At 38.4% G+C, this 26,557-nt stretch overlaps 2 protein-coding genes across 2 annotated transcripts in view; one reads left to right on the plus strand and one right to left on the minus strand.

Moving 5' to 3' along the window:
* Nucleotides 1-3,739, plus strand: part of PLXNC1 (plexin C1) — a gene marked incomplete at its 5' end in the record, with an annotated part of 70,390 nt that extends 66,651 nt beyond the window's left edge. Inside the window, 1 exon segment of the mRNA XM_084206552.1 lies at nucleotides 508-3,739. Coding sequence (XP_084062678.1) covers nucleotides 508-612 — 105 coding nt within the window. The 3' untranslated portion in view covers nucleotides 613-3,739.
* Nucleotides 3,740-7,603: 3,864 nt separating this feature from the next.
* On the minus strand, nucleotides 7,604-25,253 carry CEP83 (centrosomal protein 83). The gene is made up of 15 exons (XM_084205500.1): nucleotides 25,030-25,253; nucleotides 24,514-24,664; nucleotides 23,212-23,304; nucleotides 22,803-22,934; nucleotides 20,292-20,543; nucleotides 18,896-19,027; nucleotides 17,112-17,226; nucleotides 15,547-15,691; nucleotides 15,265-15,414; nucleotides 14,553-14,628; nucleotides 13,282-13,439; nucleotides 10,381-10,510; nucleotides 9,381-9,484; nucleotides 8,541-8,721; nucleotides 7,604-7,853 (listed from the first exon to the last, which is right to left on the minus strand). Exons 1-15 carry the CDS (start codon nucleotides 25,176-25,178, stop codon nucleotides 7,671-7,673), a joined length of 2,151 nt encoding a protein of 716 aa, XP_084061626.1. The 5' UTR covers nucleotides 25,179-25,253; the 3' UTR covers nucleotides 7,604-7,670.
* Nucleotides 25,254-26,557: the final 1,304 nt, after the last annotated feature.

A 26,557-nucleotide genomic window follows, 5' to 3' on the forward strand; every position in this document is an offset into this window, starting at 1 on the left:
GGAGCAGTTAAATCTCTTTCATTGTTTACTGAGACCTGTCCCTGTGTAGCATTGCCAGCAGATATTTCAGACAGCAGAAGTGCTCCATTCTATCACCTGGGCTAGAGCCAAGTGGGTGAGTTAGAGGAAAAGAGGCAGTTTATTGCCCTCAGCTTATAGGGCAGAGGAAGAGAAATAAAATATCACTTGCAAATCTTCTGTAGGGTAAAAGCTGGAGTACTGGCCTTGCCTCACACTCTGAGAGATGAGCATGTGTTGGGTTTGTTTTGAATTTTTTTGTATGGCTCAGTCATTCTTTTGTGGAAGTGTTGCAAATCCTGTGATCAGAATGACTTGAAGGGAAAACTACCAAAATAAATTGTTAAAGTCAGAAAAGAATGTTTACAGATAAGCAGGCACTCAATTTTTCTGTCAGTAGTTGTTAGAGTACAGAAAAACAGGCTTTATAAAATAGCAAATAAAATAAGCATTAAAAAAATTATTCTCTCTTTTACTAATTGTTAACAGATTATCAGCAAACTCGAGCGAGAACGGGGGTTTGAAGAAGTCCAGAAACAGCTCCAGCAAGTAAAAGCCTTATTTGATGAAAAGAAAAAATGCAAATGGCATTGAGCAGAGCACTGACTCACAGCACCACTGTGGGGGATTTGCTATTAGCGCTACTGCTCCCAAAACTGTTTTGACTGACTTTATGTACAGGGTTTGAAACGTTCGGACACTCTTCTCCACTCTGACCATTCCACGTAATCTGCGATTGGGAATGAAATATGGGCATGGTTACATATTCACACAGGGGCGTGTGAAAGCGAACCTAATGTTGGCAGGGTCAGCATTTTTAGGTACTTGAGCACACATAACCCTTTGGTTCGGAAATACCATCTAGTAAGCTTTTGGCTTACTTTAAAATAAGGTCATAGGAGATGTGCAAAATACAGCGTAAGTTCAGAGTTGCCCATGTGAACTTGCAAGTTGCTTACCTCTTTTTTTTTAAGAGAAAAAGCTGATGTTTCACCACATCCTTTCAGCAGCTTGGTAAACTGTGAGGGTGAGAATACGGGTCAGCTGCAGTTTCTTTCCTTCCAGTCAAATGTTCGCTAGCTCCTGTTCAGAAAAAATAAACCACCAAAAAAACAAAATAAAAACAACAACAACAAAAAAAAAAAAAAAAAAAAACCAAACCAACAAAAAAAAACCACACAAAAAAAATCAACCCCAAACACATCAAAAAAACCCAACAACAACCTGGCACCAAAGTGACACTTAGGATGAGTGTGTTTAGCAGACACAGTGGGTCTGAGGTTGGAAGGCCAAATGCCACATGGCAGGACTTACCTTTGTTAGGTTAGAAATTCCATGTCCAGAGTGAAGCGAACCACTGAGGGAAAGAGGTAAGGGGAGGCGTTTGGAGAAGGGCATTCAGCCACCATCAGTCTGTGTTTACATTTTTGACCTTTCCATCCTTAAATAAGCTGTGAAACACTTGTGAGCAGCTTCACAGCTGAAACTGCACTGCATCAGGACACTTGTGATTTGATGAAGCAGCTGCACTTTGGTGCACAAACTTGTACTCAGGTGCATGATCAGCCCATGCATCAGTGCTGATGATCCTGGCCAGCCTTGCCATCTGTGTACAAGGGCCTCACAGACCTAAAGCCAGCATGTGGGGGGTCAGGTCAAAGGTTGGTTTAATAATATTTAAGAAAAGGAAGACTGGGGTTTAAGACACTGATACAAACTTGCTGGGGTTGGGGTGGGGTAACTGTCTGCCTTAGTCCGGCTGGGGTTTCTTGAGGCTTGGCCATTTTGGAAGGAAGGTGTCCATTACACTTGCATTGGTGGGTAAAGTCAGCCCAGCTGGAAAGCAGGGGCATGGCTGTGCTGCTGGGATAGGGCTGGTGCAGTGGCTTCTGAGCAAAGCCACAGAGGAGCAGCTGTGGCTCCAGCTCTGCTACAGCACCAGCACAACCCTACCCTCTACTACAGAGTTGAAATGGTTTGTCAGCATGGACACTGCTTCAGTCACAGGAGGCACATTCTGAGGCCGTCATGTGCCCTTAGATTCGAGGTAAGGCATTCATGACAAGGAGATACATTTCCATACATTTCTGGAGGGATCCACCACTGGAGGTAAGTGGTGTAGCACAGTGGCCCACAGGAGAGGGAAGAGCTGTCACCTGCCTTGGCAGTGGGAAAGGTGCCATGGGCTGTGAATGGCACAGGTGGCCCAGGTTTGGTACAGAAAGCCAGTGCTGGGACTGTGAGCAGCCAGAGCTGGCTGCACAGGGTTCCCAGGCAGCAGAGGGTCACACAGTGCTGAGTTAGAGGAGCCTCAGAGCTCAGGCATCGATGCTAATGCTGCCTGCTCTGGTCACAAAGGCAGGTGGCCTGAGGCACAATCCCAGTGGCAGAAGCAAGGCAGGCTGTCACTGTGGAGAAAAGTAAACACAGAAGCACGGTCCTGCTGGTCTACCCCCTCCCTACCATGTGATTGCACAAGTTGTTCCTCTCGCATACCAGAGAGGGCAGCCACCAACCAACCCATACTGTGATGGCTTTGTTGGTTTTTTTTTTTAAATTCAAGTCTTACACTTGTTATTAAGTTTACACTTTATACTTGATGGAATGTATGGCTTTGTTCAGGACACTGCACTACAATGTTGCAGTACTTTCAGCAGTTCTCTGCCTGGCACAATATATTTTGATAAGTTCAATTTTAATTGGAAAAAACCCCACACACCTCTAATCTATCTTGTCCTCTGTCCTAAAAGAGTGGACCATGGCTTGACTAGCACTTAAGCTTGGAATACCTGCACGTAAGGGCTTGATTTTTATTGTTCTTAATCTAACCTTTTAAAGCAGCATCAAATAAATAGAAAAAGCACAGTAATTGATACTGAAGGAGAGGCAGAAGGGGATTACACTTTCCAGTTAGTTCTCTTCTACTTCAGGTGTTTGCTGGCAGTGCATTCAAATGAACTGTGATAGTTTTGTTCAACAGTAACCTTCTGTACAGGCAGAAAAGACAACTCCAACATTTCTGCTTGAAAAGCTGTAAAATATAATCTGTTTGCGTGGGTCTGAACCTGTGAACTTCACTATATGTGTTTATATTGATGAGGAAATGAAAATCAGTCCTATTCTGTATTTGTACTACTGCTTGTTTGCTACAATAGCTTTAATGATTTCTAGAGATTAAATATGTGTTGAAGCAGGCCCTGTAGCTTTACCTACAGCCTGGAATAGGATTATTGCCTTTTATTCAAGCCTCCTAAACAGTGTCACTCTGTTAGTAAACCATTTTTAAGTCATACTGGGACTTTGTAACCCATCAAGTGGATCTCACTAAGTGATGTGAAGTATAATTAAGTGATTGTGGCTCTTTTGGTAGGTTTGGGTCAACACACAAAACATTGGCACTTCCGTATCTGCAATTTGCCGTTACTGTCACACAGAGAAAAAGAACAATCTCTGACTATTATGGGTATTATGGCAACACAACAGTTCTAATCACATCCTCAGAAATGAAAAGCAAACCTCTCTTCAACTTACTTTCCCATGTTTACAGGCAAACTGCTATGGCAAACAGCGTGTTTCTAACACTAGCTTACAGAGCATTATTTTGCAGTCATCTAGTTTGAAGTCAAATCTTACTAATGTGTAAAGTAATTCCTGTTGTACAGAAGTTAATCTGTTGTTTAAAATGAATGGTTAAAAAAGTGCAAATGACAAATACATGTTGGTGTTTGTATGGGTTTATCTAGAATAAAAGCATTTGGAGGTTAGTTTGATTGTGTACTTTAAAATGGTTACAAGAAAGCAAACACGGCTGGTAACAATGCCAGGTCATGCAAGGAATGGAGTGTAAGACACGGAGTGGCATCAGATGAGAAGCAGTGCTGCCGCTCCAGCCCTGCAGGGCTGCAGGACAGAACCATGCAGGTCAGCACAGCACACTTCCATCAGTCTGAAATTGGGAAGAAGAGGAACAGGAAGGTAGAATATAACTTTGGATACTGCTGGAGAGGGGAGGCACTGGCCTAAACCCCAGCAGCTGCTGAGCAACGGCCTCCTGCAGAGTCTGAATGGAGTGGGATTCCTTGGGCCCGGGCCCAAGGATTCCCAGCTACCTTCCCACCTGTGGGAAGCAGCAAAAGACCAGGGACAGGCTGATTGTGCAGTGCCTGTCACACCTCCAAACAGCCTTCAGGATTTTCACTTCAACTGCACCACTTAATGGCTCTGAGGATGATGATACTTTTAAAAAACTAAACATGTTAAAAAGGATGATAACCCAATAATCCTTCTTTCAGGAGAAGGTGCTTAAGGGTCAGGAAACAAGCTTTCACACAGAGCCTGGGACCAACTGGGAAAGGTAGCCCATAGACCAGGTGCTGACCATCATTCCTCTTCCTACTATTATTCTTTTTCTGCCTTCCAAGTCTTACCTGGTTTGTATAAACCTCCCCTGCCTCCTGACATCAGACAGCACCTTGCTGACACAGCCGCAGCTGGGTACAGAAACACGAAGCTGACGACAGCTGCTCTTTTTGCAAGGGTTCAGCGCTGTAGATGCTGGTGACCATCCCATTTGGCAAAGCTGGCTCAGGCACAGTTACTTTGTACAAGTTCATACTGCAGGAGGCAGCAGAAATAGCTTCTGTTACTTCTAATAGCTACACAGTTTTCCTCAGAGAAGTTTAACAAATTCCCCAAGAATGCAAAGCCCTGGTTTAGGAATGGTATTCCCTAATTTAGTTCTCCCACTGACACACTGGAAACCATGCTCTGCTCTCCCACTGCCTCACCTCCCCTCCCCTGAGGCAGGATGGAGAGAAGACTTGGAGGCAGAAAAAGTAAAGATCATGAGATCTTTAGTCATGAAGAAAAGTAAGAACAACTTACTGGAAACAGCAATGAGATAAGAAAATGATCAGTAACAGGAACAATGCTAATGACAGAGGGTAGAAGGGAGGCAGATTTACACGTGGTTGCTCACTACATGGAGCCTGGCATGCTACAAGACCCAAAAGGGTCCCCTGAGCCCAGAAAATGAGGTCATGTAGAATAACCCCAGCTCCCAGCCACAGCCCCCTGGTACTGCAAAATTTAACCCTGTCCTGGCTGGAACCAAGACAAATCCTTATACTTACACACTATGAAAAGTGAAAAATGCAGCCTCTGAAGAGTTGAGTCGATGCCAGTGTCATTCTTTCGCTATTCCTACAGTCTAACAGCAATACTCAATAACCTATTACAAGAGATTGCACAGTGTACTCTCACTGTCACATGTTTTTGTTGCAGTATTTTGAAAACAACAACAACCGCAAACCAAATACAAACAAACAAAAACCTAGATAAAAAAATTCCTCCAGTTCCAGGAAAGTCATCATTATTGGATTATCAGGTAAAAAAATTTAGATAAACAATTGATCCTTCACAAATTTCTGGACTGATAATGAACTGAAAAAAATATATTCAACCTAGAATAAATATTTTTGTTGTAGTTAACAAATTAGAGTAGGAATAGATACAGACTTATATTTACTTAATGCAAAGGCAATTTATTATACTAATCTCTGCTATATAATATTTTAAAAAATCCAATTATTGCCTATTCCCATTATAGAAATACAAGAGGCACATTGTCAAGGGTAACAAATAGAAAGTTTTCAGAGCTTTTAAAATTTCCTTTTTATCTGCATCAAAATACCAACCTAGGTGTGGATTACAGCATTGTTAGTGATCAAAACTGCAACCCAGAGTAGCATACACTAACTTTCAAATTGAAAGAGTATGAGAATATTATCAAAAGCATGAAAGGATTTATAAAAACCTGTTTAATATTGTTGTATTAAATGTCAGTTTTATTTTAAACAACCCAAACCCTGAAAAACAATTTTTAAAGTTTCTTGTGCTGAGATTATTTAATATTTTAACTTTATGGAAAAAATATTGAAAAACATACCTTATCAAGAAGGGATCTTGGCAATGGTTCACAGAATCACAGAATGATTTGTGTTGGAAGGGACCAAAGATCATCTGGTTCCAATTCCCCTGCCATGGGCAGGCACTTTCCACTAGTACAGGTTGCTCAAAGCCCCATCCAACCTGGCCTTGTACACTTCCAGGAATGGGGCATCCACAGCTTCTCTGGACAACCTGTTCCAGTTCCTCACCACCTCCACAGTAAAGGATTTCTTTCCAATATCTAAACCTGCCATTTTTCAGTTTAAAACTGTTGTCCCTTGTCCTGCCACTCTCTGGACATAAAAAAAGTCCCTCTCAGTTTTAAAGCCCCCTTTAGATACTGGAAGAATAATGTCTCCCTGAAGCCTCCCTTGCCCTGCTGGCCATGCTGCTTTTGCTGCAGCCCAGGATGTGGTTGGGCTTCTGGACTGTGAATGTACACTGCTGGCTCGTGACCAGCCCTTCATCCATGAGAATTCCACTGTCCTTCTCTGCAGGGCTGGTCTCAGTGCAGTGACTTCTTTTCCCAGTCTATACTCACATTTGGGATTTTTCCTACCCAGATGCAGGACCTTGCACTTGGACTTGCTGAACAACATAATGTCTCCATGGGCCCACATCTGGATGACATCCCTTCCTTCTGTTGTGTCAGCAAGCTTGCTGGGGCTGCACTTGACCTCACTGTCAGTCATCAATGAAGATATTGAAGGGCATCAGTCCCAAGAGTGAGCTCTGAGGAACCCCACTCATCACCATCCTCTACCTGGACACAGGGCCATGGGCTACAACTCTGGCTGTGTCCATCCAGCCAGTTCCTTATCCACTGAATGATGATTCACCCAGCAAATCCATGTCTCTTCAATCTGGAAATCAGCATGTCATGTGGGACTGTATCAAAGGCCTCACAGAAGTCTAAATGATGACATTTGTTGGTGTTCCCCTGTCAGCTGTTGCTCTCACTCCATCATACAAGGCCATATTGCTCAGGCACAATTTGCCCACAGAAAAGCCATGATGGCTACCTTGGCTGCCCTCCTTGCCTTTTACTTGCCTCAGCACATCTTCTAGAAGGATCTGCTCCATGATCATCCCAGGCACCAGTCTGTAGTTTCATGGTTCATCCTTTCTTCCCTTTTTAAAAACAGGAGCAATGTTTCCCTTTTTGCAGTCACTGAGGGCATCACCTAATTGCCATGACTTCCAAACACAGCAACAACATCAGCCAGTTCCCTCAGGACCCTGAGATGCACATCTCAGGTCCCACAGACTTCATCAAATCATCCCAAACCTGCTCTTGGCTTATAATGGAAGGGACTTCACTTCCCCTACACATGCCCAGAGAAGCAGCACTTCAGAGAAGTGGGAAGTTGAGTGGACCAGAAAAACTCTGCAATTGATTCCAAATATTGAGCCTGTAACTGCTGCTATGCTAAATATCATTGCACAGATAACACAAATTCAGGGTGCAGCACCCTCATGAATGGCATCCCTGCCATATTCTTTTTATGATTCCAAGTGAGAAAAGTCCTTAGACCTGCTGGTCCTTCGACCCAGCAGTAAAACAAGTTGAGCCACAAAGGGATAATTATGCAGAACATATTTTATGCTATTCAGGCACACACAACCATGTTTTTGGCAAAATATGAAAAGCATGTACAAAGGATAAGTTATTGAAAGCTAACAGCATCAAAAGTATGCAGATTTTATTTGCAGTCTTCACTTTGTGCTTCATCTTCTCCAGTGATCTTATTTCTTGCCAAGTTCCCACATCCCACCATTACCCGCTCTCTAGATGGTCCAAGATCTTCCAGCTGTTTTCTTTGTCTGGTTTCTAATTCTTCCAATCGCTTGCCAAGCAGGGAAAGCTCTCTTTGATGCTGCTCCTCCTTGAAATTTAAAGGGAAAAAAATGTCTCTCTATTACATTTTACACACTTACAAGGGACCAAAATGAGCAATACATTCATTTTCTTTAAGGAAAATAAAAACTGTAAAGTCCAAAACATCCTTATTTGTTAAATTTTGCTCATCAGTGTTTCATGGATATTGTTCTGATATTCTTGATGAACAGGATCAGGAAGAAATACATTTGCAGATGTTCCTCCTCTCAGATGAAGGAGCACACAAACCTGAGGTCTCAGTAATCATGAATCTGTTAAGTCAACCTGCTCAACCACAGCCCGAGAGATTTTCACGCTCAGCAGCTCAGCCTAAGATGCTTTTGACCACACAAGAAATCAAGACCAGCAATACTGCTTTGTAATAATGAAACCATGGTGTGAGAGCAACAGTAGCATTTCTTGCTCAGAAGGAGCCATTTAAAGCCTCTGAGGGGAAGGACAAAGTATGGAGAATTGGCTTGAAACTACCCAGCTGTTACATTCTGTAACATATCCTTTGTCTTTCAAGTACTCCCTCCTATTGCAAGGAAGGGAACATCTCCAGATAACTCAAAATTTCTTACTTCTGTTCAAAGATGAAGTACACCTTCCTTAAGACTAAGGTCAGTAAAAAAGAACTATTTCAGTATCCTCTTTTGCTGCATTATTTTCACAGCTTGTGATATATCCCCACCTGAAGAAAAGAGAAGGATGCTGCAGGCCCAGGAGGCAAGGCAGATGACGGCGTTACACTGACTGGATTGAGTGCCGGTATGTCAGGATTCAGAATTATATTCCGGAATTCATTGTGCCGACGTTGCAAGTCCTTTAGCCTCTTCTGGAGTCGAGCATATTCTTCAGAGGAAACGTTCTGTCTAGGAAATAACAGATTTCTTATTGCTCAAGATTTTTGTTATCCCAACACAGCAGCACAGCCCTCCATGACTGCTCTGCTATTTAACACCTCCAGTTTCTACCTATCCTTACACAGAAAAACTGGAAGGTAGATCTGTGTATGTTCTTTTGCCTACACATCTGCCTAAATGTCCCTCTACATATTTAGCTATCTGCTCTATTACAGATTAGAGCTGACATAAAATAAATTAAGCTTTTAATACCATTCACAGTAGTGAGTCAGAGAAGCCACCTTAATTACTAAAATCAAGCCCTCCATAGGGGCTTAATGAAGAGAGAAAAACCAGAACTTCATTTTTCAAAGAGGATGCCATGTCTATTTCTCTTGCAATTCTGAAGTCTTGTTCACTTCCTTCTTTTAAAGGGATTCTTGCAACTGTGACTACCAGTATTTTTTCTCTTTTTCTTCTTGAAGAGACAGCCCTGCAGCTGTCTCATAAGCTCTCAGCTACCCATCCCAAACAGAATCTGTTCAAAGAATTCTTGTGCTATAAAGACCATTAGACTGGACTCTGGTTACTAATCTAGGTAACATGTATCTTCAAAAATACTCCATATTTGTAAGTCATACCTTGAGCATACATAATTTTTCAAGCTAAGAAAAAGCAAAGTTTATTACCTATTTAACACTTGATTTTCCTTTTCTAGTTCTTCCATCTTGGCTTCCAAAAGTTCTATTTTCTCATGCATCCTCCTTTGTTTATTGTCGTTGAGAGTCTTTCTCTGTCAAACAGATGTTTCAAAAAGCTAAGTAATACCTTAATAGATTAGATCCTGTAAAAATTAAATCTAAACTGTATGTGGTTTCAAAGCTGGGACACTTGATAGGATTTTCCTTCTCTAAGAAGACATGCTGTGTTGTTTGAAGGTGCTTAGATTGCCATGCTGGGAAGCAGAAGAGATGGAAAATGATCCATAGTTGGGAATCAAAGAGACACAGCTGCCAGTGAGTTGTTGGCCAGTGACCAGGTGTACTAACAAACATTAACAGTATCTGAGAATCACAAAAGCCATCCTTTAAATGACCACCTAGAAATGTGCATAAGCATAACCAAAAAAGTATGCTTCCTTTTTTTGTTTTGTGGTTTGGTTTTTGTTGGTTTTTTTTGTCTTTTGGTTTTTTTTGTTTTTTCTCATATTGATCTTAACTTTCCATGACCTTAAAAGATACTGGTAGGTTTCATAATCTATGTTCAATGTATAACACCGCTAATTAATCTTGAGGTTTTACCTGCCTTTCCTTCCAAAGTATTTCATAAAAAGTAAGCTTAGGAGAACAAATAAAATTTTAATATTCCATCAAGGAAAAGTAGAACATCATTTGTCTAGTATCTGGTATCATCCTCCCTCATCAAGGGGTTCACCTCTTAATCAATGCACATATATGTGCAAAGAAAGCCTCACAAAATCTTTGATGGTATTGCAACAAAGTTTTTGGCTGTCATATTATTTTGCATGTCGTTCAACCTATTTCTATGCTAATCTTGAAGAACCCAATGTATTTAGTTATTATATACAGTAGATTGCAAATAAAATCTTAACATGGAAACAATTCTAGCTGGCCAACAAAGTTGAACTTTACACAGGCTGGATCATTCAAAAAGGAAGAGATAACATGCCTTTTTCTGAGCAACAGCAGCTCGACATAGCTTGTTCTTCATTTGCTTGTATTTCTCTTCATACTCTGTGATGCGCTGAGTAAGCATATGCTTCTCCTGCAGCCATTCCATACGCTGGTATTCTGAAGTCCTTTGGAAAAAATCAGGTCAAAAAATCAAGAGGTCATACAATGCAGCACGTTCAGTTAATATCTTAATGCTCTTAAAACAGATGCATCTTTTCACAACTCCTACTTTTATATACTTAAAGGATCTGATGTAAATTTTATTATGTTAATCTAATTGTGACTATGACATTTGAACCTGTGCATAATCCTAGGATTTCTTCAACCATCAAATTTTGAAAACTGATTCCAATAAGCTAATTGTTGGTGCCTTGTTGCATTAGCATGCTGCCAAACCACCCAGAGAAAATTCTTCAATTCAGGTCAAACCATCACAGTAGAACACAACAGCAGATGCCTATTCCAAACATCAGTTGTCAGAACTGTTGACAACTACTTTCTCTGTTTAGGAGAGCAGGGTGATGCCCTATGGGGTCTACTAAATCTTTGCAATAGACTTGCTTAGGACGTGCTCCCAACCAGAACAAACACCAGCTCAACAAGAAGCTCCCACTAATACGGTTTCTAAACAACATTCCAGCTGAACACACACCACCAAAGGCATATGTTATCTGTTTAGACTTTTGCATGGTTACAACACACTAAAATTAGGCTGTGTTCTCTAGCAGTGTATAGGAAAGGAGCTGTTTCTCCGTGCTGCCTTGTTTGTTTGGGCTACCTGCATTGTGAGTCAAAGCAGACAAGAACTAATGGCATATTTAATTACCGTACTGTTAAAAATTAAAATCAAATTGTGAGATTCTATGTAGCAGATTTTAAGAAGACCAAGGCCTGGTATTACTGCATCCACCACTATTCCAGTCCTGGGCAGATGCATTTTCCTTGCAGGGACTCTGAATGCATCTCCACAAATTTCTCACCAAACTGCCTCTCCCTTCCCCACAGTAGAAGCATTGGGCATCATCCACTCTCACTTGGGAAACAGAGTCCTGGCCCCTGTGTCACCTGTCATGGCTCTTCTAGTTGATGCAGCATGGCTTGTACCTCACTCTGAACTGCAAATAACTACTAGCATCCAGGAACCAAAGCACTTTGGATGAGCACTGCTTAGCAATAAAAGGATTTCAGCTGAGGCAATGGTTAAAAACGCTTGAATTGGGTGTGAGGGTTTCTAGAGGTGTTTAGTGTGCGTTTTTTGTTTGGGGTTTTTTTTGTGGTTTTTTTTGTTTGTTTGTTTGTTGTTGTTGTTGGTCGGTTTAAATGCCACTAATGCACTGCTCCCAAAATGCTAAACTAGTCCCTGTTTGAGCTCATCTCTGATCTGTATCAGGCTCATACTTTGCCTTCAGCTGTTTTTCTCTTTTCACATTTTCATTTCCAAGCCTAAGATTGACACAACCAGATACGCAGCTGCTTTGCCTACTTATGCTCAATGCTCAACTGGCACTATTTATCTGAAACTCTTTATCTTGTTGTCTCACCTTTTGGTCCCTATTTCACTTCCTCTTGCTTTGGTGCAACTTAACTCTTTGGTGTTCAAGCTTAAAAGAATTTACTGAACTGAGGAAGGAGGTTCTATCACTCACAGATTCATAAAAACAATGGGAACATGACCCAAGGCTTCCAGGGTAGCAATGGCACAGACCTGCAGGAATTACATGCAGGCTACAAAGCTGCTTCATTTCTGCAGTACCAACCTTAGTGCATCTCTCAGTATCTACATACTTGTACAATGATCACTGAGGACTGACAAGTTCCTTCCACTGCCTTCCCAGGAAAACCTAGTCCTGACTGTTTTGTGATCCATAAATATGTAAATGACAATGACAGTCTCATTCAAGTAACAGCAACGATCTCACTCAACATGTGAGTACACCTTCCTAAAGCAAACATCCAAAGTATTTAAAGTGCTAGTGACATACTCTGCAGTCCAAATGCAATATCTTCAAATGTTGAATTGAAAAGCACAACTTAAAACAATGACAACATAGCAATTACAATACCAATTAGTAGCAAAAGAGATGTTAAAACAAAAGTTACATTATACACTTTAGAAATGTTATATTTAATCTGGGACACTGACTTTTTTAAAGTACCCACCACACAATAATCCAGCACTAGTTAGACAAATATTGGGTTACTAAACTAGGAAATTCTGAAAAACCATTTCAGACTGACAAACTGATCTTTAAATTCTAGGCAAGTGCTCATTTCTATACAGAGTCTGAATAAAATTTGGCTTCCTTCATAATTTATTGTCATACTTTGATGACACGCGGTCAACCATGTGCAAAAAAAGGAAAGTGATTATTTTTAATTTTGATGAGAGGAACAAGAAGATATTCTATAAGCTTTTACTTACCTCATATCAGCTAAAAGTAGCTAGTGGGAAAGGGAAAGAAGTATTCACACATACACTGACTGGGACTGTGGAACCTTACAATGCATAATACAATGCTTGAATGCTCTTTTCACACATACAGCTTAAGCACTCTTAAAGAACTGTCTGGAACTCTAGATCCATTTATACCTATAGAAGTTTGACGTCCACTTCAGTTAAGTAGAATTTCAAATTATGCAAGAAGTGTATCTCACTGATCAATAATTAATTTTGACAGATACAAATGGAAACAAACTCCTGTTTTTAAAGCGGACATGAGGAAAGCTTTTATACACACTATGCCCGCAGAACATACAGCCATTTTTTTCAACTGTCCAATATTTCCCGTTCATTTTAACTTTCTGACTTTATTTAGAATCTATAATCCACAGTTCAGTAATCCATATGAGAAGAACACAAGCAGCATGAAAAGTAAAGCCAAAAGAAAAAAATTACTTCTCTGTTTCCAGTTGAGCTTTCTCTGCCTGAGCCCTTGCATGTTGACATTCTTGTTTCAATCTCTCTATTATTTCCTTCAACTTTTGATTAGATTCCAGCAAATCTTTTTCTGATTGAGAAAGTGAGGCAAGCTGGAGTTGGATATCATTTATTTGCTACCAAAACAAAAAAGATTTTTTCTATTTCAGAGGGTATGCAAATAACCAGCAACTGATTTTGAGATACTGAGACAATGCAAAATGGAGACACCAACTAGCTTTATCTTTTCATTAGCCTTTTTTACTTGTTTCTTTTCTCTTTACTCAACAGTTTCTCCAGAAGCTTTACAGTAAATCACTACAAGACAAAAGCTTTCTGTTGTAGTTAAAATGAGAAAGACAGGCAGGACGCTTCTGCCACTGAAGTGTCCCCCAGAACTTCAGAAATCCAATGCTTCAGCCCCAGGCCTGAACAGAACTCGAGGAGCATGAAATACTTAGCAGCAGAGCTGTGGAGCTTTCCAGGCTGTTCTGTCTCATAACACACCAAGTGTTACAGCCAACAGTGACTGTACCAATCAGTTCACAAAACATGGAAGCACTGAAAAGTCCAACCTCTGCAGCCAGCATACACAAATGATCATTTCCCTTTCTTCTTCCTCCCCCACATGGACACTTAGATCCCTCAACTTCTGATTTCTGGAGGAAAAAAGAATTGTCTCAAACTTCAGTGCACACAGCTTGCAGAGTACTTTGATGCACAGCTATTGTTATTATCTACTAAATAATATCACAGGCAAGCAGGAGTTAAAAATATAGGTTTGATTTTCAACTGCCATCAATTGACTCTGCAATAGAAATATACCTCTTTACACTAGTTTGTTCATTTATGAAACATCTGTTAAACACTTGAAGAACCTCAAATGAGAGACGCAGTGTAAATGCAAAGCATTACCCAGAAACAATTTATAAGTCTCCATGGCAACTGAATCTCCAGTTAAATAGTGCATAACCATATTCAATATACCAGTCTATAAACATTCAGCTTTGAAATCCCTGTTACCCACAAAACACATGAAGCAAAAAACTGTAATCCATTTACAGAGGTTCAGGAAAGCACAATTGATTTCTGAACACTTCTCCTTTAAATATCCGAAGTACATATTTCATCCCTCCAGGGGAAAAAAAAAAAAGCCTTAAAAATTCAATCTAATCTTCAAACACAGGACATGGTAACTAGAGGAAAGAATGTATTTCTCTATGAAACATTATAATGCAATAAAACCTTACCTGTTTCAGATTAGCATTTTCACATTTCTTTTCTTCCAGCTCTTTTGTCTGCATAGCTTGCTGTTGAATTTTTAATCTAAAATTGTGTAAGACATCCTTATTTTTATCTAATCAAAATACAGATGCTATAAATTAGGACAAATCAGCCTGACAAATAAATAGCATTATTTGAAAGGCTAATAAATATTTAACTTAAAAAGTATTGAAAATATATTTCTATTCATTCTTTGAATTCACATAGGAATAAGACTTTTGGAGTACGATTAATTTTATCATGCTAACCTTCAACTACAGAAAACTAAGTAAACTCCCAATCATAAGAGCCAATTCAGAGATGGTCTCAGATTGCCAATTTCTGCTACGGTGCCATTGTGGAATGAGAAATTATTTACTCTAACACTGGGGCTATGCCAGTAGCCAGCACTAAACTGGTTTTAACAAAGGTGTATTGCCAAATTATTACTTCAAAAGGGTCATTGAAAATAACACTTAAAGCTTTGGATTAAAAGGGTTATCATCTCAAACAGTAAATTTTTAATTTTGCACTCTTTTTTACATAGTGCAAAAGATAATTTTGTTTAATCTACACTAATGAACGCTTCATAATGAAGACTTCTGTATCTATGAATAGTAAGCTTTCATACTGTCTACTGTAAAGACATTAAGGGGGGAAAATGAAAGATTGGTGCTAAGATTAGAAAAGTCACACTACCGCAAACGCTGAAGTTCCTTTTTGCTAGATTCTTCTGCCATCTGCACAGCACGTAGTTTCTCTTCATACTGATCCTTTTCAGATTGCCTCCAAGAATCTTGTTCCAATTTCATCTTTTCTAGATCAGCTAATCTGTTTTCAAGTTCCAACCTAAAACATTATTCAACATACACACAAGAATCACTACAAAATGTCAGAAGTGTTTCGTTAAGAGTGATATTTTTAAAAGTATCACAAACACAGTCCTCTTTTAGAAACTGAGGAGAAAATCAGTAGACATACTTTTCATTCTGTAAGGCTGCAATATTGTCAAAAACTTCCTCTTTGGCAGCTTGCACTTTACGAATTAGCTCCCGATCCTTTTCTACTAAAAGCACTTTATGACGTTCAACAGCTGCAGCAAGAATTTCCTTGTCAGACAGCAATCCTGCATTATACATTAAAAAAAGTTAAACATGTCATTATTGGTAAGAACCTGCTAGGACCCTATATCCAAATAACTTTATAAATTCACAAAAGGGAACTAAAAATCTCAATTCAAATGACAGAATGAATGGGGGAAGGAGAAAAAAAACCCACAAGAAAACAAGAAGAGATTTTCTTAGTACATCAGTTATATTTCCAAAACTTTTGAAAAATAACCATTACGCTGGCGTAACGGCCTTCAAGAGTATCTTACTTTAATAAATGAAAGTAATTAAACAGTTAACATTATTACAGATTTAAACTCCAGAGCAATTTATATAAAGCACTTGTGTCTGGATTTTAAAATTTTAAGAAGTGTTCCACAACAGCTATGTAAAGGTCAAGCAAGAAAGTTTTCATTTTCAGAAAAAGCTTACAGTAAACAGAAACTGGTTGTCAGTGAAACCAGTAACTGGGCTACAACAAATCTCAATTTTAATCCACCTATATTACCAAATGAGACATTTCTAAAACCATGACTTTATAGGCAGGAACAAATTATACAAACTTTGTAACTGACACCTGTATTCACTGGCAAATAAGCCAACATGCTCTAACAGTGACTCCTGGTTATTTCAGCGATGCAAGTGGAATTCCACAGTAAGTTCAGGTTAACTTAAATCTTATCTGTATTCAGTTTCATATTTCATAGGGCCAAACATTTCTAGTTTGCGATACACTGTAAGTATATTGTCAATACAGAAAACGCCACTTTTTCTTTGCTCTTAGCAAACTTACTATTGAAGCAAGTGAACAGAAGCAATTATTTCAGGAAGACAAAGGTACTATTTTGGGGCTGTGGCCAATCAGTGAGGACAGTTCTCTTTAAAACTGTGTAATTGTGTAGTTGTGTGATTTAAACACAACTAGTACTAGAAAGCTATTTCAAGTTGTCTAGATACTCAACTGCATCCGCTATCTTAGAGCAATGTCTGTTTCCTTCAAAGAATGAGCTAGGTACTGTATTTTGTTTCATGTGGCAGCCTTATGGAATTGGTATCCTTTCCACAGACACAGAATCAAAAAAAAACCCAACAACCACTGAAGCTTTGTGGCACAATATGGTTTCAAGCAGAGTATGAAAGACTTGAGACTTTACCAATAATAGCAAAAAAATAACCATATGAAGTACATAATTTGAAACAGATTATGCTAAAATTGTGCCACAAATGCACTAATTTACATAAATGAAAAACTGCTCTCAATTGTTCTTTGCCTAGTAGAGCAAGTGAAACAACACAATTATTTCAAATACCAAATGAATTGTCAGATCTATAACCTAGATCAGAAGACTGCTGGGGACCGTTCAGAGAAAAAAACAGTTGTATTATTCTAACTGAAGTAAACAGATTCAATAATTACAAAATAATTTCATACTTTACCATCCATTTCACTTTGAATCTTGTTTCTCTCTCTTTCTATTTCACTCTTTGTTCTTGCTGCCTCCAGTTTGACATTTGTTACTTCCAACTTATGTGAATGTTTAAGTTCTTTTACCTATAAATTAGTAAAACCCAACATCAAATTAACTATAATAAATTTATAAATATTTACTTTACTTCTGACTAAAGATACCTCAGAATCAAGCTAAAATAAAATTAAATTTAATCTCCACAAGTAAATCAAAACAGTGATATCCAAAGCCAGAATATCAACTACTTCCCCAAGTAATTTCAGTTTGGTAACTACTTATAGTCCCCCTCTCCTCCTGGAGTGCCACTCAAAATTTCTCAAAATCCAGGTCTGCATAGTCTTGAAGTGCATTTTAAATCAAATGCTGCTCTACAGACACATCAAATGGCCTCATAAAAGTAGAGCTTTAAGAACATCAAATCAATGAAAATTACTGCTTGCATGGAAACTTTCTATAGTTTAGGCATTTGAACGCAGTAATTACACGGTCAATGCGAATTAAATATCTGGAGGAAAGCACTTATAATGAAAATCCATTCACAATGACAAATGTAATTACAACCTGCTCGCATATACAAGTGGCAAAAGGTTAAGAATGACACAGTAGCTTATTAAGTAACTACATTGAAGATTTAGTTGCTTATATATCAAGTTGATAACATTCAGGGCAACTTGAAAAGATTTAAGGTGGCTTTTTTAAGGCAGAAAATCCAGAAGACAAACATGCACCTGTGCTCAGGAATAGGTTTGAGTGGGAGCAGAAGCAGGTGGAGGTTACTATACTAAAGCTTCCATTTTCCTCCCTTTGAGAAATAGGACTGTAACATTTTATTTTGTCCTGCTTCTGGAGAGGAGCAGAGAAGACCAGTTGATACAAAAAATAAGGAGTGTAACAATATCCTATATATTCTGGGAAGCGACTGAAAAATCTTTAGCAGAAGTTTTCCCTTCCTATTTAGCATTCATGAGGGCCAAGTAGGGTATATTACATAAAGATGCTTTAAACAGTGGTATAGCTCTACCTTATTCCTATGGTAAATTAGAACTTTCTTTAATGAATGCCCAAATTAAATATTTAGCACTCACATATGTACACTGTAAAAAGATCTCAAAAAAAAAAAAAAAGGAAAAGTGTACAATCATAAAAAAAACCTCTAAGATCTGGTGCCAACTCAACAAAGTTACTCAAATATGTTTTAAGACAATGGTCAACCTAAAATCCTGTGATGCAATTCTGTATTGAAATGTTTCTGTACAAGCTATGCTGGCATTACCCAAAGAAAAAGGCTATACTAATGTGATTACTCTGCTTCTAATATAACCAAAATCACCACAAGTAACTCCAATGCAGCTTGCTTCCTGTAGCTAACACAGCCCATTTAGAGGATAGTTTTCAAGACCTCCAAAAAAAAAAAAAAAAGGTAGAAAGACCAGTTTTAGGCTGACTGTTTTCATGAACATTGATAACATGGATATAAAGATACCACTTCACAAGTCTTGTTCTGTTCAGGAAAAAGATCTAAAAGAAGGAATAAGAAGAACATAACCTCAATCTTTAGAGATACTTTCAGGTATGACATGTCTCCTGTAAAGTCATATATTCTTCATATTTGAACTGGAACTGAGGGAAAAATTCCATACCTATTTTAAGTCACAGCAGATCACATTGTTACTTTATTTTTAGTCTAAAATATAAGCAGAAAAACATAACAGGATGTGAAAAATATATTTTAGATACCATAAAAGTACTTACTTGAGCAGCTAAGGAATTGACTTCTCGTTCAGATTTGTGGAGTTTGCTAGTTAAGAGAATGTTTTGCTCATGACTCGTCTGCAGTTCTTTCTCAATGCGATCAACCTGTAGTTCAGCAGACTTCTTTTCTGCCTTGAATGAAGGAAGTATTTTTAAGATTTTTGGAGCTGGGTTGCCTCTTGTTACTCATTTGAAATGTTTGGTTGATCTGGGGTTTCAGATATTACTGTCTCATTATAGCATGTAATATTATATATAAATATTCATCTTTGCTCAACCATATATTCCAATACGACAAGGGTCTTGAATCATACTAGAAAGTCACAATTATTTTTACCAACACCTCCTACACAGAATCATTCCCATTTTCAATCCTCCTTGATAAGGAGTGGTGGTAATCTTAGTCAGGAGGCAGCAGGCGCGCTTACCAGTAAATTACTGGGCTATAAACAATGTAACTACAATTGGTGTTTAAAAAAAGTGTAATATGCTGGCCTATGCAGTTATACTGATGGAAGAATTAACATCCTGGAGAGGAAATAAAGTGCAATTTCTGCTTTATAGACTCTGATCTTTATACGACAAGACCCTGATCTTTACTGAATATCAAAAAGGTAATCTAACACATGATTTCACCTTCCTTTTTCTAAAACTTCTGTTTTCAGCAGGGCTCTCTTTAAAGCTGTCTAAGAAGATGATAGCACTTTTTAAGTTGAGATCAGAGCATTTTGTAACTGAAGTATACAGCACTGATAATAGTAAAAAAGAAAATGAACCATCTATCTGCATGCTGCAACTGCGTGAAGAATCTAGATGAAGAGGTTCGCTGCCTAGAGAGGTAGCAAGGACTGACAGAAGGTCTGAGGACAACAGATGAGGAATACAGTGGAATCCTGGGAAAAGTGCAACAGCCTGGAAATACCAAGGAGAGCAACAGCTGAGTACTAAACAACTGAAGCAATGTGGTAGAGAAAGAAGAGGCACAGGTAAGCAAAAACGATGACAGATGAGGGAAGGATTAAAGAGAGGAGCATCATGTGACATTTTTTAAAAGAATAAAGAATTTACTGCAGCAGATTATTAACATATTGATTTCTAAGTCCAGCTAAGTGGCAAGTGCTGACATGACCTTCTTACTGACTACAAATATGGATATGACTTGCTTGTTTTGAAAGAATAATCATTCAGCATAATCTCTCAGTTGAGAGACTTTCCAAAGTTGAACTGGCAGCGCATGACTCCCAGTCAACTACAATCTGACTTTAAATCTGAAATGTAGAAATTCAAATTGTGGAGTCAATGGCAAAATTATCAGTGATTTCAGTGACAGTTCTGTCAGGCCAAGTGCTATTCTTACTACACTCTGCAGGGAGGCAAAAGGAAAAGAAAATCTTACCTCTAGAGATCGCATCATGGTCTGCATCTCAGCTAACTGTCGTGCTTGTACTCTTTGAATATTTTCTGCTTGCACAACACTGTTGTGTCTTTCTGCTCTTAGTTCTTCAACTTCTGCTTCTAAGGCTTTTAATTTCTGACACAGTTGTGCCTTTTCTCTGGAAAGTGCCTCCACACGTTTACTGTCCCTTGTGGGATCAATGCTAAGCAGCTGATTATGGAGTTCTTCCTTATCTTTATCCAGTCTTGCAATCTGATAGTTGTTAATCAGAAAAATAAAAAGTTCTTACATTGGTTAGGTGTCAGGCAGCAATAATTACAGTAATTAACAATTCAGAAAAGAGCAGCAGTGGACATTTAAACATTCATTTGCTTAGAGTAGGAAATTCCAAGCAAGACCACCTGAAAGCCTGTTAAAAGTGTGGTCTTTTTGAGAACACTACAGAGTGCAACACTGATTGATGTCCTCATTAGCAAGCTGGATGACGCCATGGAGTCAATTCCAGCAAGCTTGAGTGTAACACCAAACTGGGGGAAAATGGTCAATCTGTTGGAAGGCAGAACTGTTTTCCAGAAGAATGTGGACCAGCTGAAGGAATGGACAGAACTGGATCCTCTTCAATAAGAGGAGCAAGACATGCATCTAGATGGAGTAATGCAATGCAACAGGTCTATAGCAATTGTTGAGGAAGCATCTCCATGGAAAAGGATCTGGGGGTCCTAGTGGACAACAAGCTAAACATCAGCCAGCAGAGCACCCAATCCAATCCTGGCAGATTGGCAGAAGGATAACCAGCAGATCCAGGGAAGTGATCCTTTGCCCCCTTTCCAGTACTGGTAAAGCTCTGCCTGGAGTTTGTGTCAAGGCCAGAGGGCCGCTAAGGTATTCAGAGGGTTGGGGAATATGACATATAAAGACAAGCTGGGAGAACTAAGCCTCAGATCAGAGAAGAGAAGATGCACAGTGATGGGAAGAGAGGCAACAGGCACAATTTGGAGCATGTGAAGTTCCAATTACGTATCATGAAAAAAGTTTACCATGACGATGGTTAAATACTGAAAGAGTCTGCCCAGAAAAATTATGGAATCCCCATCCTTGCAGATGTTCAAGACTTGGCTGGACACGGACCTGAGCAACCTGATCTCATTACACTTAAATATTTTAAACAAGATTTTGGAATGTAAAGAGTCTCTTCCAACTTATCTTATGAATCCACTATTTTATAATTACAACAGAACTGAAATCTGCTAATAACTCCAGACAGCCAACATGCCTGGGCCCCGACAGACTAGAAATCAAAAAACAAACAAACAAAAAACCCAAACCAAACCCCCCCAATAACAACAACAACAAAAACCCCAACTCTCTCTTACAAAGTAGTACAAAAGGTACAAGCCAATCTGGAGACTGTAATTAACAAACATATAACTTCATAGATTGTTATACTTCAAAATAAGTTACATGGATGAATATAATAGTGGGACCAAAAGAGTGAGAAAGGTATGTAAGAATTCTCTCCATATTTGGAGATTAATCCAAACTCTGATCTGCAGCAGTCCTTTTAAAAGTTTCATCAGGGTTTTCTACAAACAAACCTGATTTCTGCAGCAAAAGCCCTCCAAATACCTTTTATGAGGAGATTCAATTGCATTATATGCCCAAGCCATCATTTAAGAATTAGGATGTTTTTATAGCCTTCTTGTGCAAAATGACATAGAATGTTAAAAAACCTCTGAGAGAAACCAGATCACATTGTGCCCTGGGCTCAAGGTAGTTGCATTCTGTGTAAGTTTGCTAATTAGCTGCAGGACTAGCAAAAACTCAAAAAGCCCATGAGAGAGGCAGGCTGTAAAGCAGCATGTGGGTTTAGCTCCAGGAAGGAAAACTGTTCTGTTTTTAATGCACTACATTTGCAAACTTGGATTGATTTTGCGAGTGATGATTGCTTTGATTTTTGTCTGATGTTTGGAGTAATACATTCAAATCTGGCATCTTAAAATATATGCTTCCAGACAAATACTTAAATGGATACGCAAATGACATCTGCAACTCATTTACAATGATATATCTACTTAAAACATAAATAAGCTGACAATTAATTTAGCTACCTACACTTTCCAAAGTCCAAAGAAATGAACAAATGGTTTCTTCAGGAGCTAATACAAATGAAATAAAGTTACCAAAGTTTTCAGTATCCTTTTGATTATCACTATCTTGATCCAAACTAACATCATGACAAGTACATCGCAAAATGTACCCTTATCGCAAATGTCTTTTACCAGAAAGCAAGTTATTCTTACTTTTAATAGCACAAATAATATTGCAACCCATCACTGAACAAATCTACAGAGGCAGCCTTAGGCTAAGTCACAGAAGTGCTTTGAGAATTAAGAGAATAGAAACAAACATGAAATGCAGTCAAACTGACAACCCTTCAAGCACCAATAGTTCCACGATGCTCAAGCAGCTTTGTCAGAGAAACTTTCTACGCTACTACAATATTCTACATACCTCAGTCTCATATTTTATTTTCTTCTCTTCTAAAATATGTGCATGTTCTTCCTTTTGATGCTCGAATTCTGATTTCAGAAAGGTATGGTCATAACGAAGTTTGTTATATAGCGTTCTGTATTTTTCTACTTCCTAAGTTAGGAAAAAAAAAAAAATTGAAGTTTTCAAATTTATTTCCTTAAAATGTCCATGCAATGTTCCTATTACTTCACAAGTTATCTTTCATTAACTGAATGCTGCCTCCTCCCTCTTCCATGATTTCAACCTTCCCTGCCTGGAACAACAGTACCAGAGAAATAATGCCATATTTTGCTCCCCTTTCAGTTTTAATTTCCTAAGGTTTTAGGAACAACTATAAAGCAGCAATCACTACTCTAAATAAAATAAAATTTCAATACTTCTGACTTACATTTTCTAGCTTCTGATAACGCTCTCTCATAGGAGACTCCAATTCCTCATACATTTTTGCTTTTAATCGTTCTAATTTTTGAGGAGTTAGCACCTTAAAACAGAAAAGTGTCACAAATAATTAGTCATATTCAGTTATTTACACTGTGATAGGTCACAGAGACAGGAATAAAGTATTTCAAATGTGTTTTTAAGAATTTTACCTGATTTTCTAAGTTTTTCTACAGAAATTTCAATAGTAGTTACAGAAGCAAAAAAAGTATTAGTGAACTAAAAATATTCTGGGAAGATAACAGAAGCATTTGGAATGTCAGCATTTATTGGTAGAAGCAACACAAATTTCAGGCGGAATTGCCAAGACATTTATCTCCTTTGTGGGGGATAGGGGAAGGAAAAGCAGTCTCACATAAAAGAGAAAGAATTAACGTCTAACTTAATAAGTGAACCAAGCCAAAAAGCTCAAAACAAGCAACACCAAACAATTATTTGCAAAGCACATTAGATGTGTGTTCTCCAACAGATACATGGGCACTGGTTTGAATCATCAGGAAAGATTCCTTGCTTTAAGCTCCCTTTTGTACAGTATTTTGTTAAGATTTCTTGGTATGGTTCACACAGCAAACTATCTACCAAGGAACAGAGTTTAAAACAAAAAATTTCATCCACAGCTATGACATAGTCTTATTTATTCTACTTTTCTTTCACTTATCTGTACCCTGAAGTCCCTGGAAACTAGTCATAGATATGGTACTGAGGCACATCTCCTCCATTCAGTCTGGGATTCTTTGCTTAGAGATTATATTTATTTCCTAACAACATGTCCTGCATTACTTTAAGGAAACAATCAGTTACACAGATTGTCACCCAAGTCATCTTAAATGTTGAGGAAGGAGTTTTTTTGTTTGATTTTGGTTTGGGATTTTTTAAGAAAAAGAAAGAATAAAGCTGTCATCACAAAGAGAAACAAATATATATGTTTCTAGTCACTTATCCTAACAGATTTAGGCACCTAAGTTACCCTCCAATACAGATGATTCTCCCCTTAACGGCAGAGCAAGCACAGATAGAGACAGAGTCTTACACAGCACCTAACAACAGGATTTGGATGATTCAGTTAAACTAGGAAACACTATTTTCAACCCACAGTCACTCTAGAGAAGAGCCATTACTTAGACTGGGTGAATTTCAAGACATTTGAAATATATCCAAGCTGGGTATATGCATGCTGCATTAACAGAAAAATATGCATAATCCTACTACAGGATAAAAATACGTACCAAGTCCTTCCAGTAAATTATCTCACCTGCTGCTTCACTTGTTCCAGCTCTTGTGTTTTAGCCAGCAACTGCTCTTGAAAGTCAGCAAGAAGCTGCTGAAATTTGTCATGTACAGTCTGTTTTTCAACTAACAACCTTTTCAGTTCATCTTGTGATTTGGTATAATCCTCTTGCAATCTCAAAGATAAAATATATATTTACTTTATATTCACCTTTTAAAATTAGATCTTAAAGCTCAAAAGACTCACACACAGAAGCAAACATATGGACACCAAATAAGAACTAAGCTATTAATATCCTCTTTCTGTAATATACTGAAAAGTTATCCCACACTTATAAGCATAGAAAGTACTGCAGAAACATCACCTGCAATGTCTTAAGGTACTTTGAATTGTTTATTTTCCTAATATGAACAACATTCAAATCTCTCCTTACACACAGGAATAGCTAACATACATCTCACACATACAAATAAATCCCTTCCAACATTTAGCTTCACCTTTTGACAACTCAAAGGTAGAAACTTGTTTAAATTGATGTACCTTAGATGTTCTGCTCTTAGAGTTTGGTAATTTGCTTTGTGGTGTTCACTTCGCATTTTTTCATCCATCAAAAGTTTTAGTATTTCTTGTGAATTAGCTGCTTCACCACTTTCACCCACAAGAGGAAGGAGGTTGCCCAAACCATCCATTTTATGAGGACTGTTCACGATGAGTATGGAGATGACAAGATTAATGTATAGCTAATCTACAACACCATCCACTCGTTATCCTGACATCTCAGAAGATCAAGACACCTGAACAAACACAAGGACATGTAATTAGCATTCAAGTACATTCACAGTTCAAAGGTTTCACACACTGCTTTTTCTTTAAGTACAGAAGAATCCTGGTTCTGCTTTAACACAGATGAGAAACCTTTACTGAAAGTGCAACTCTTCTCTGCTCATGCAGCCTGCCCGGAGAAGTAATAGCACTTCCAGAGGCATAGAATACACTTAAACATGAAAGTCATTTGAGTCAATACAAAATAAGAACAAGCACTACTATCTGAAAAAGATTACATGACGTGTTATTTTTACTTATAAACTGAGATTATACACTGAGACTCCAACCATGATGCCCTAATTATGCCTTTTTAATCAGAGTTCGAGCAGAAGTCACAGACAGCAGACACACAGCTTTTCTTACTACTTATTAAAAAGTCTGTCACACTATCCTAACATGTTGTATTAATCAACACACCAGTATTTCAGCTGGAAGAAAAGCAGGTAATTCTCTACTGAATTCCTATCAGGCCCTCTCTGGAGGAGAACTAAGGTATCAGGGACAGCCTGGAAGACACCTGCCCACAGTTCAGTCCTGAAATATGTCACTTCCTTATTTTCAAAGCTTATCTTGTGGTTGCTTGTGACCTTTCCAGAAATACTTTTGCAAAATGTGATAATATCAGATTGGTGTGAGGAAAGCTGCAAATCAAGAGTTCCTGAGAAATAAGGAAGTATTCTAATACGCCTCATTAGTGCTTTTTGATATTTGAAGCAATAGGTATTAATCTGATCATTACTGACACTTCCACAGGATCTGGGGGAGGGAAGACTGTAACTGAATTTTAGGGAAGTTACAAAGATTTGAAAACAACTACTCTGCCATTTTAGCTTTTTGTATAGCTGGACTGATGCCTAAGAAGTCCATGTCTGCAGTGTGCAAAGCATACCTTTGTATAAAGTAAAACTCAAACAGAAACAATGATAAATTCCTACCATCACTACAAATACCTCACCTTTACATGCACAGTTGCATGTATATTTTCTACCACTGCACTCTTTCATGGATGTATCTTAAACACTTACAATTTGATTTTATAAGCCCCTGAACTGTAAGCAAGATGAAAATCTGAAAATATGGGGAAAAACCCATTCCACTAAGACATGATAATATCAAGAAAGTGTAAATGGAAGACTTTCTTTCCTATTTTTCCTTCCTTCATTGCTAATATGAGGAAAGGTCAGAGAAAAATCTACCACTTACAACATCAGTCTAGGCAAAGCAACAACAGCAAGTTTGTATT

This window comes from Fringilla coelebs, assembly GCF_963513975.1.
Source record: "Fringilla coelebs genome assembly, chromosome: 5".
Classification (NCBI taxonomy): domain Eukaryota; kingdom Metazoa; phylum Chordata; class Aves; order Passeriformes; family Fringillidae; genus Fringilla; species Fringilla coelebs.

What these genes read in the sequence shown, in the direction of transcription:
- CEP83 (XM_084205500.1), bottom strand. Translation starts at nt 25,178, where the DNA reads ATGGATGGTTTGGGCAACCTCCTTCCTCTTGTGGGTGAAAGTGGTGAA. An exon ending in GTTATCAGAAGCTAGAAAAT is followed by an intron (nt 22,935 to 23,211) that starts GTAAGTCAGAAG and finishes TTCCTAACTTAG; the next exon opens with GAAGTAGAAAAATACAGAAC. An exon ending in GCAGCCTTACAGAATGAAAA is followed by an intron (nt 15,415 to 15,546) that starts GTATGTCTACTG and finishes ATAATGTTTTAG; the next exon opens with GTTGGAACTTGAAAACAGAT.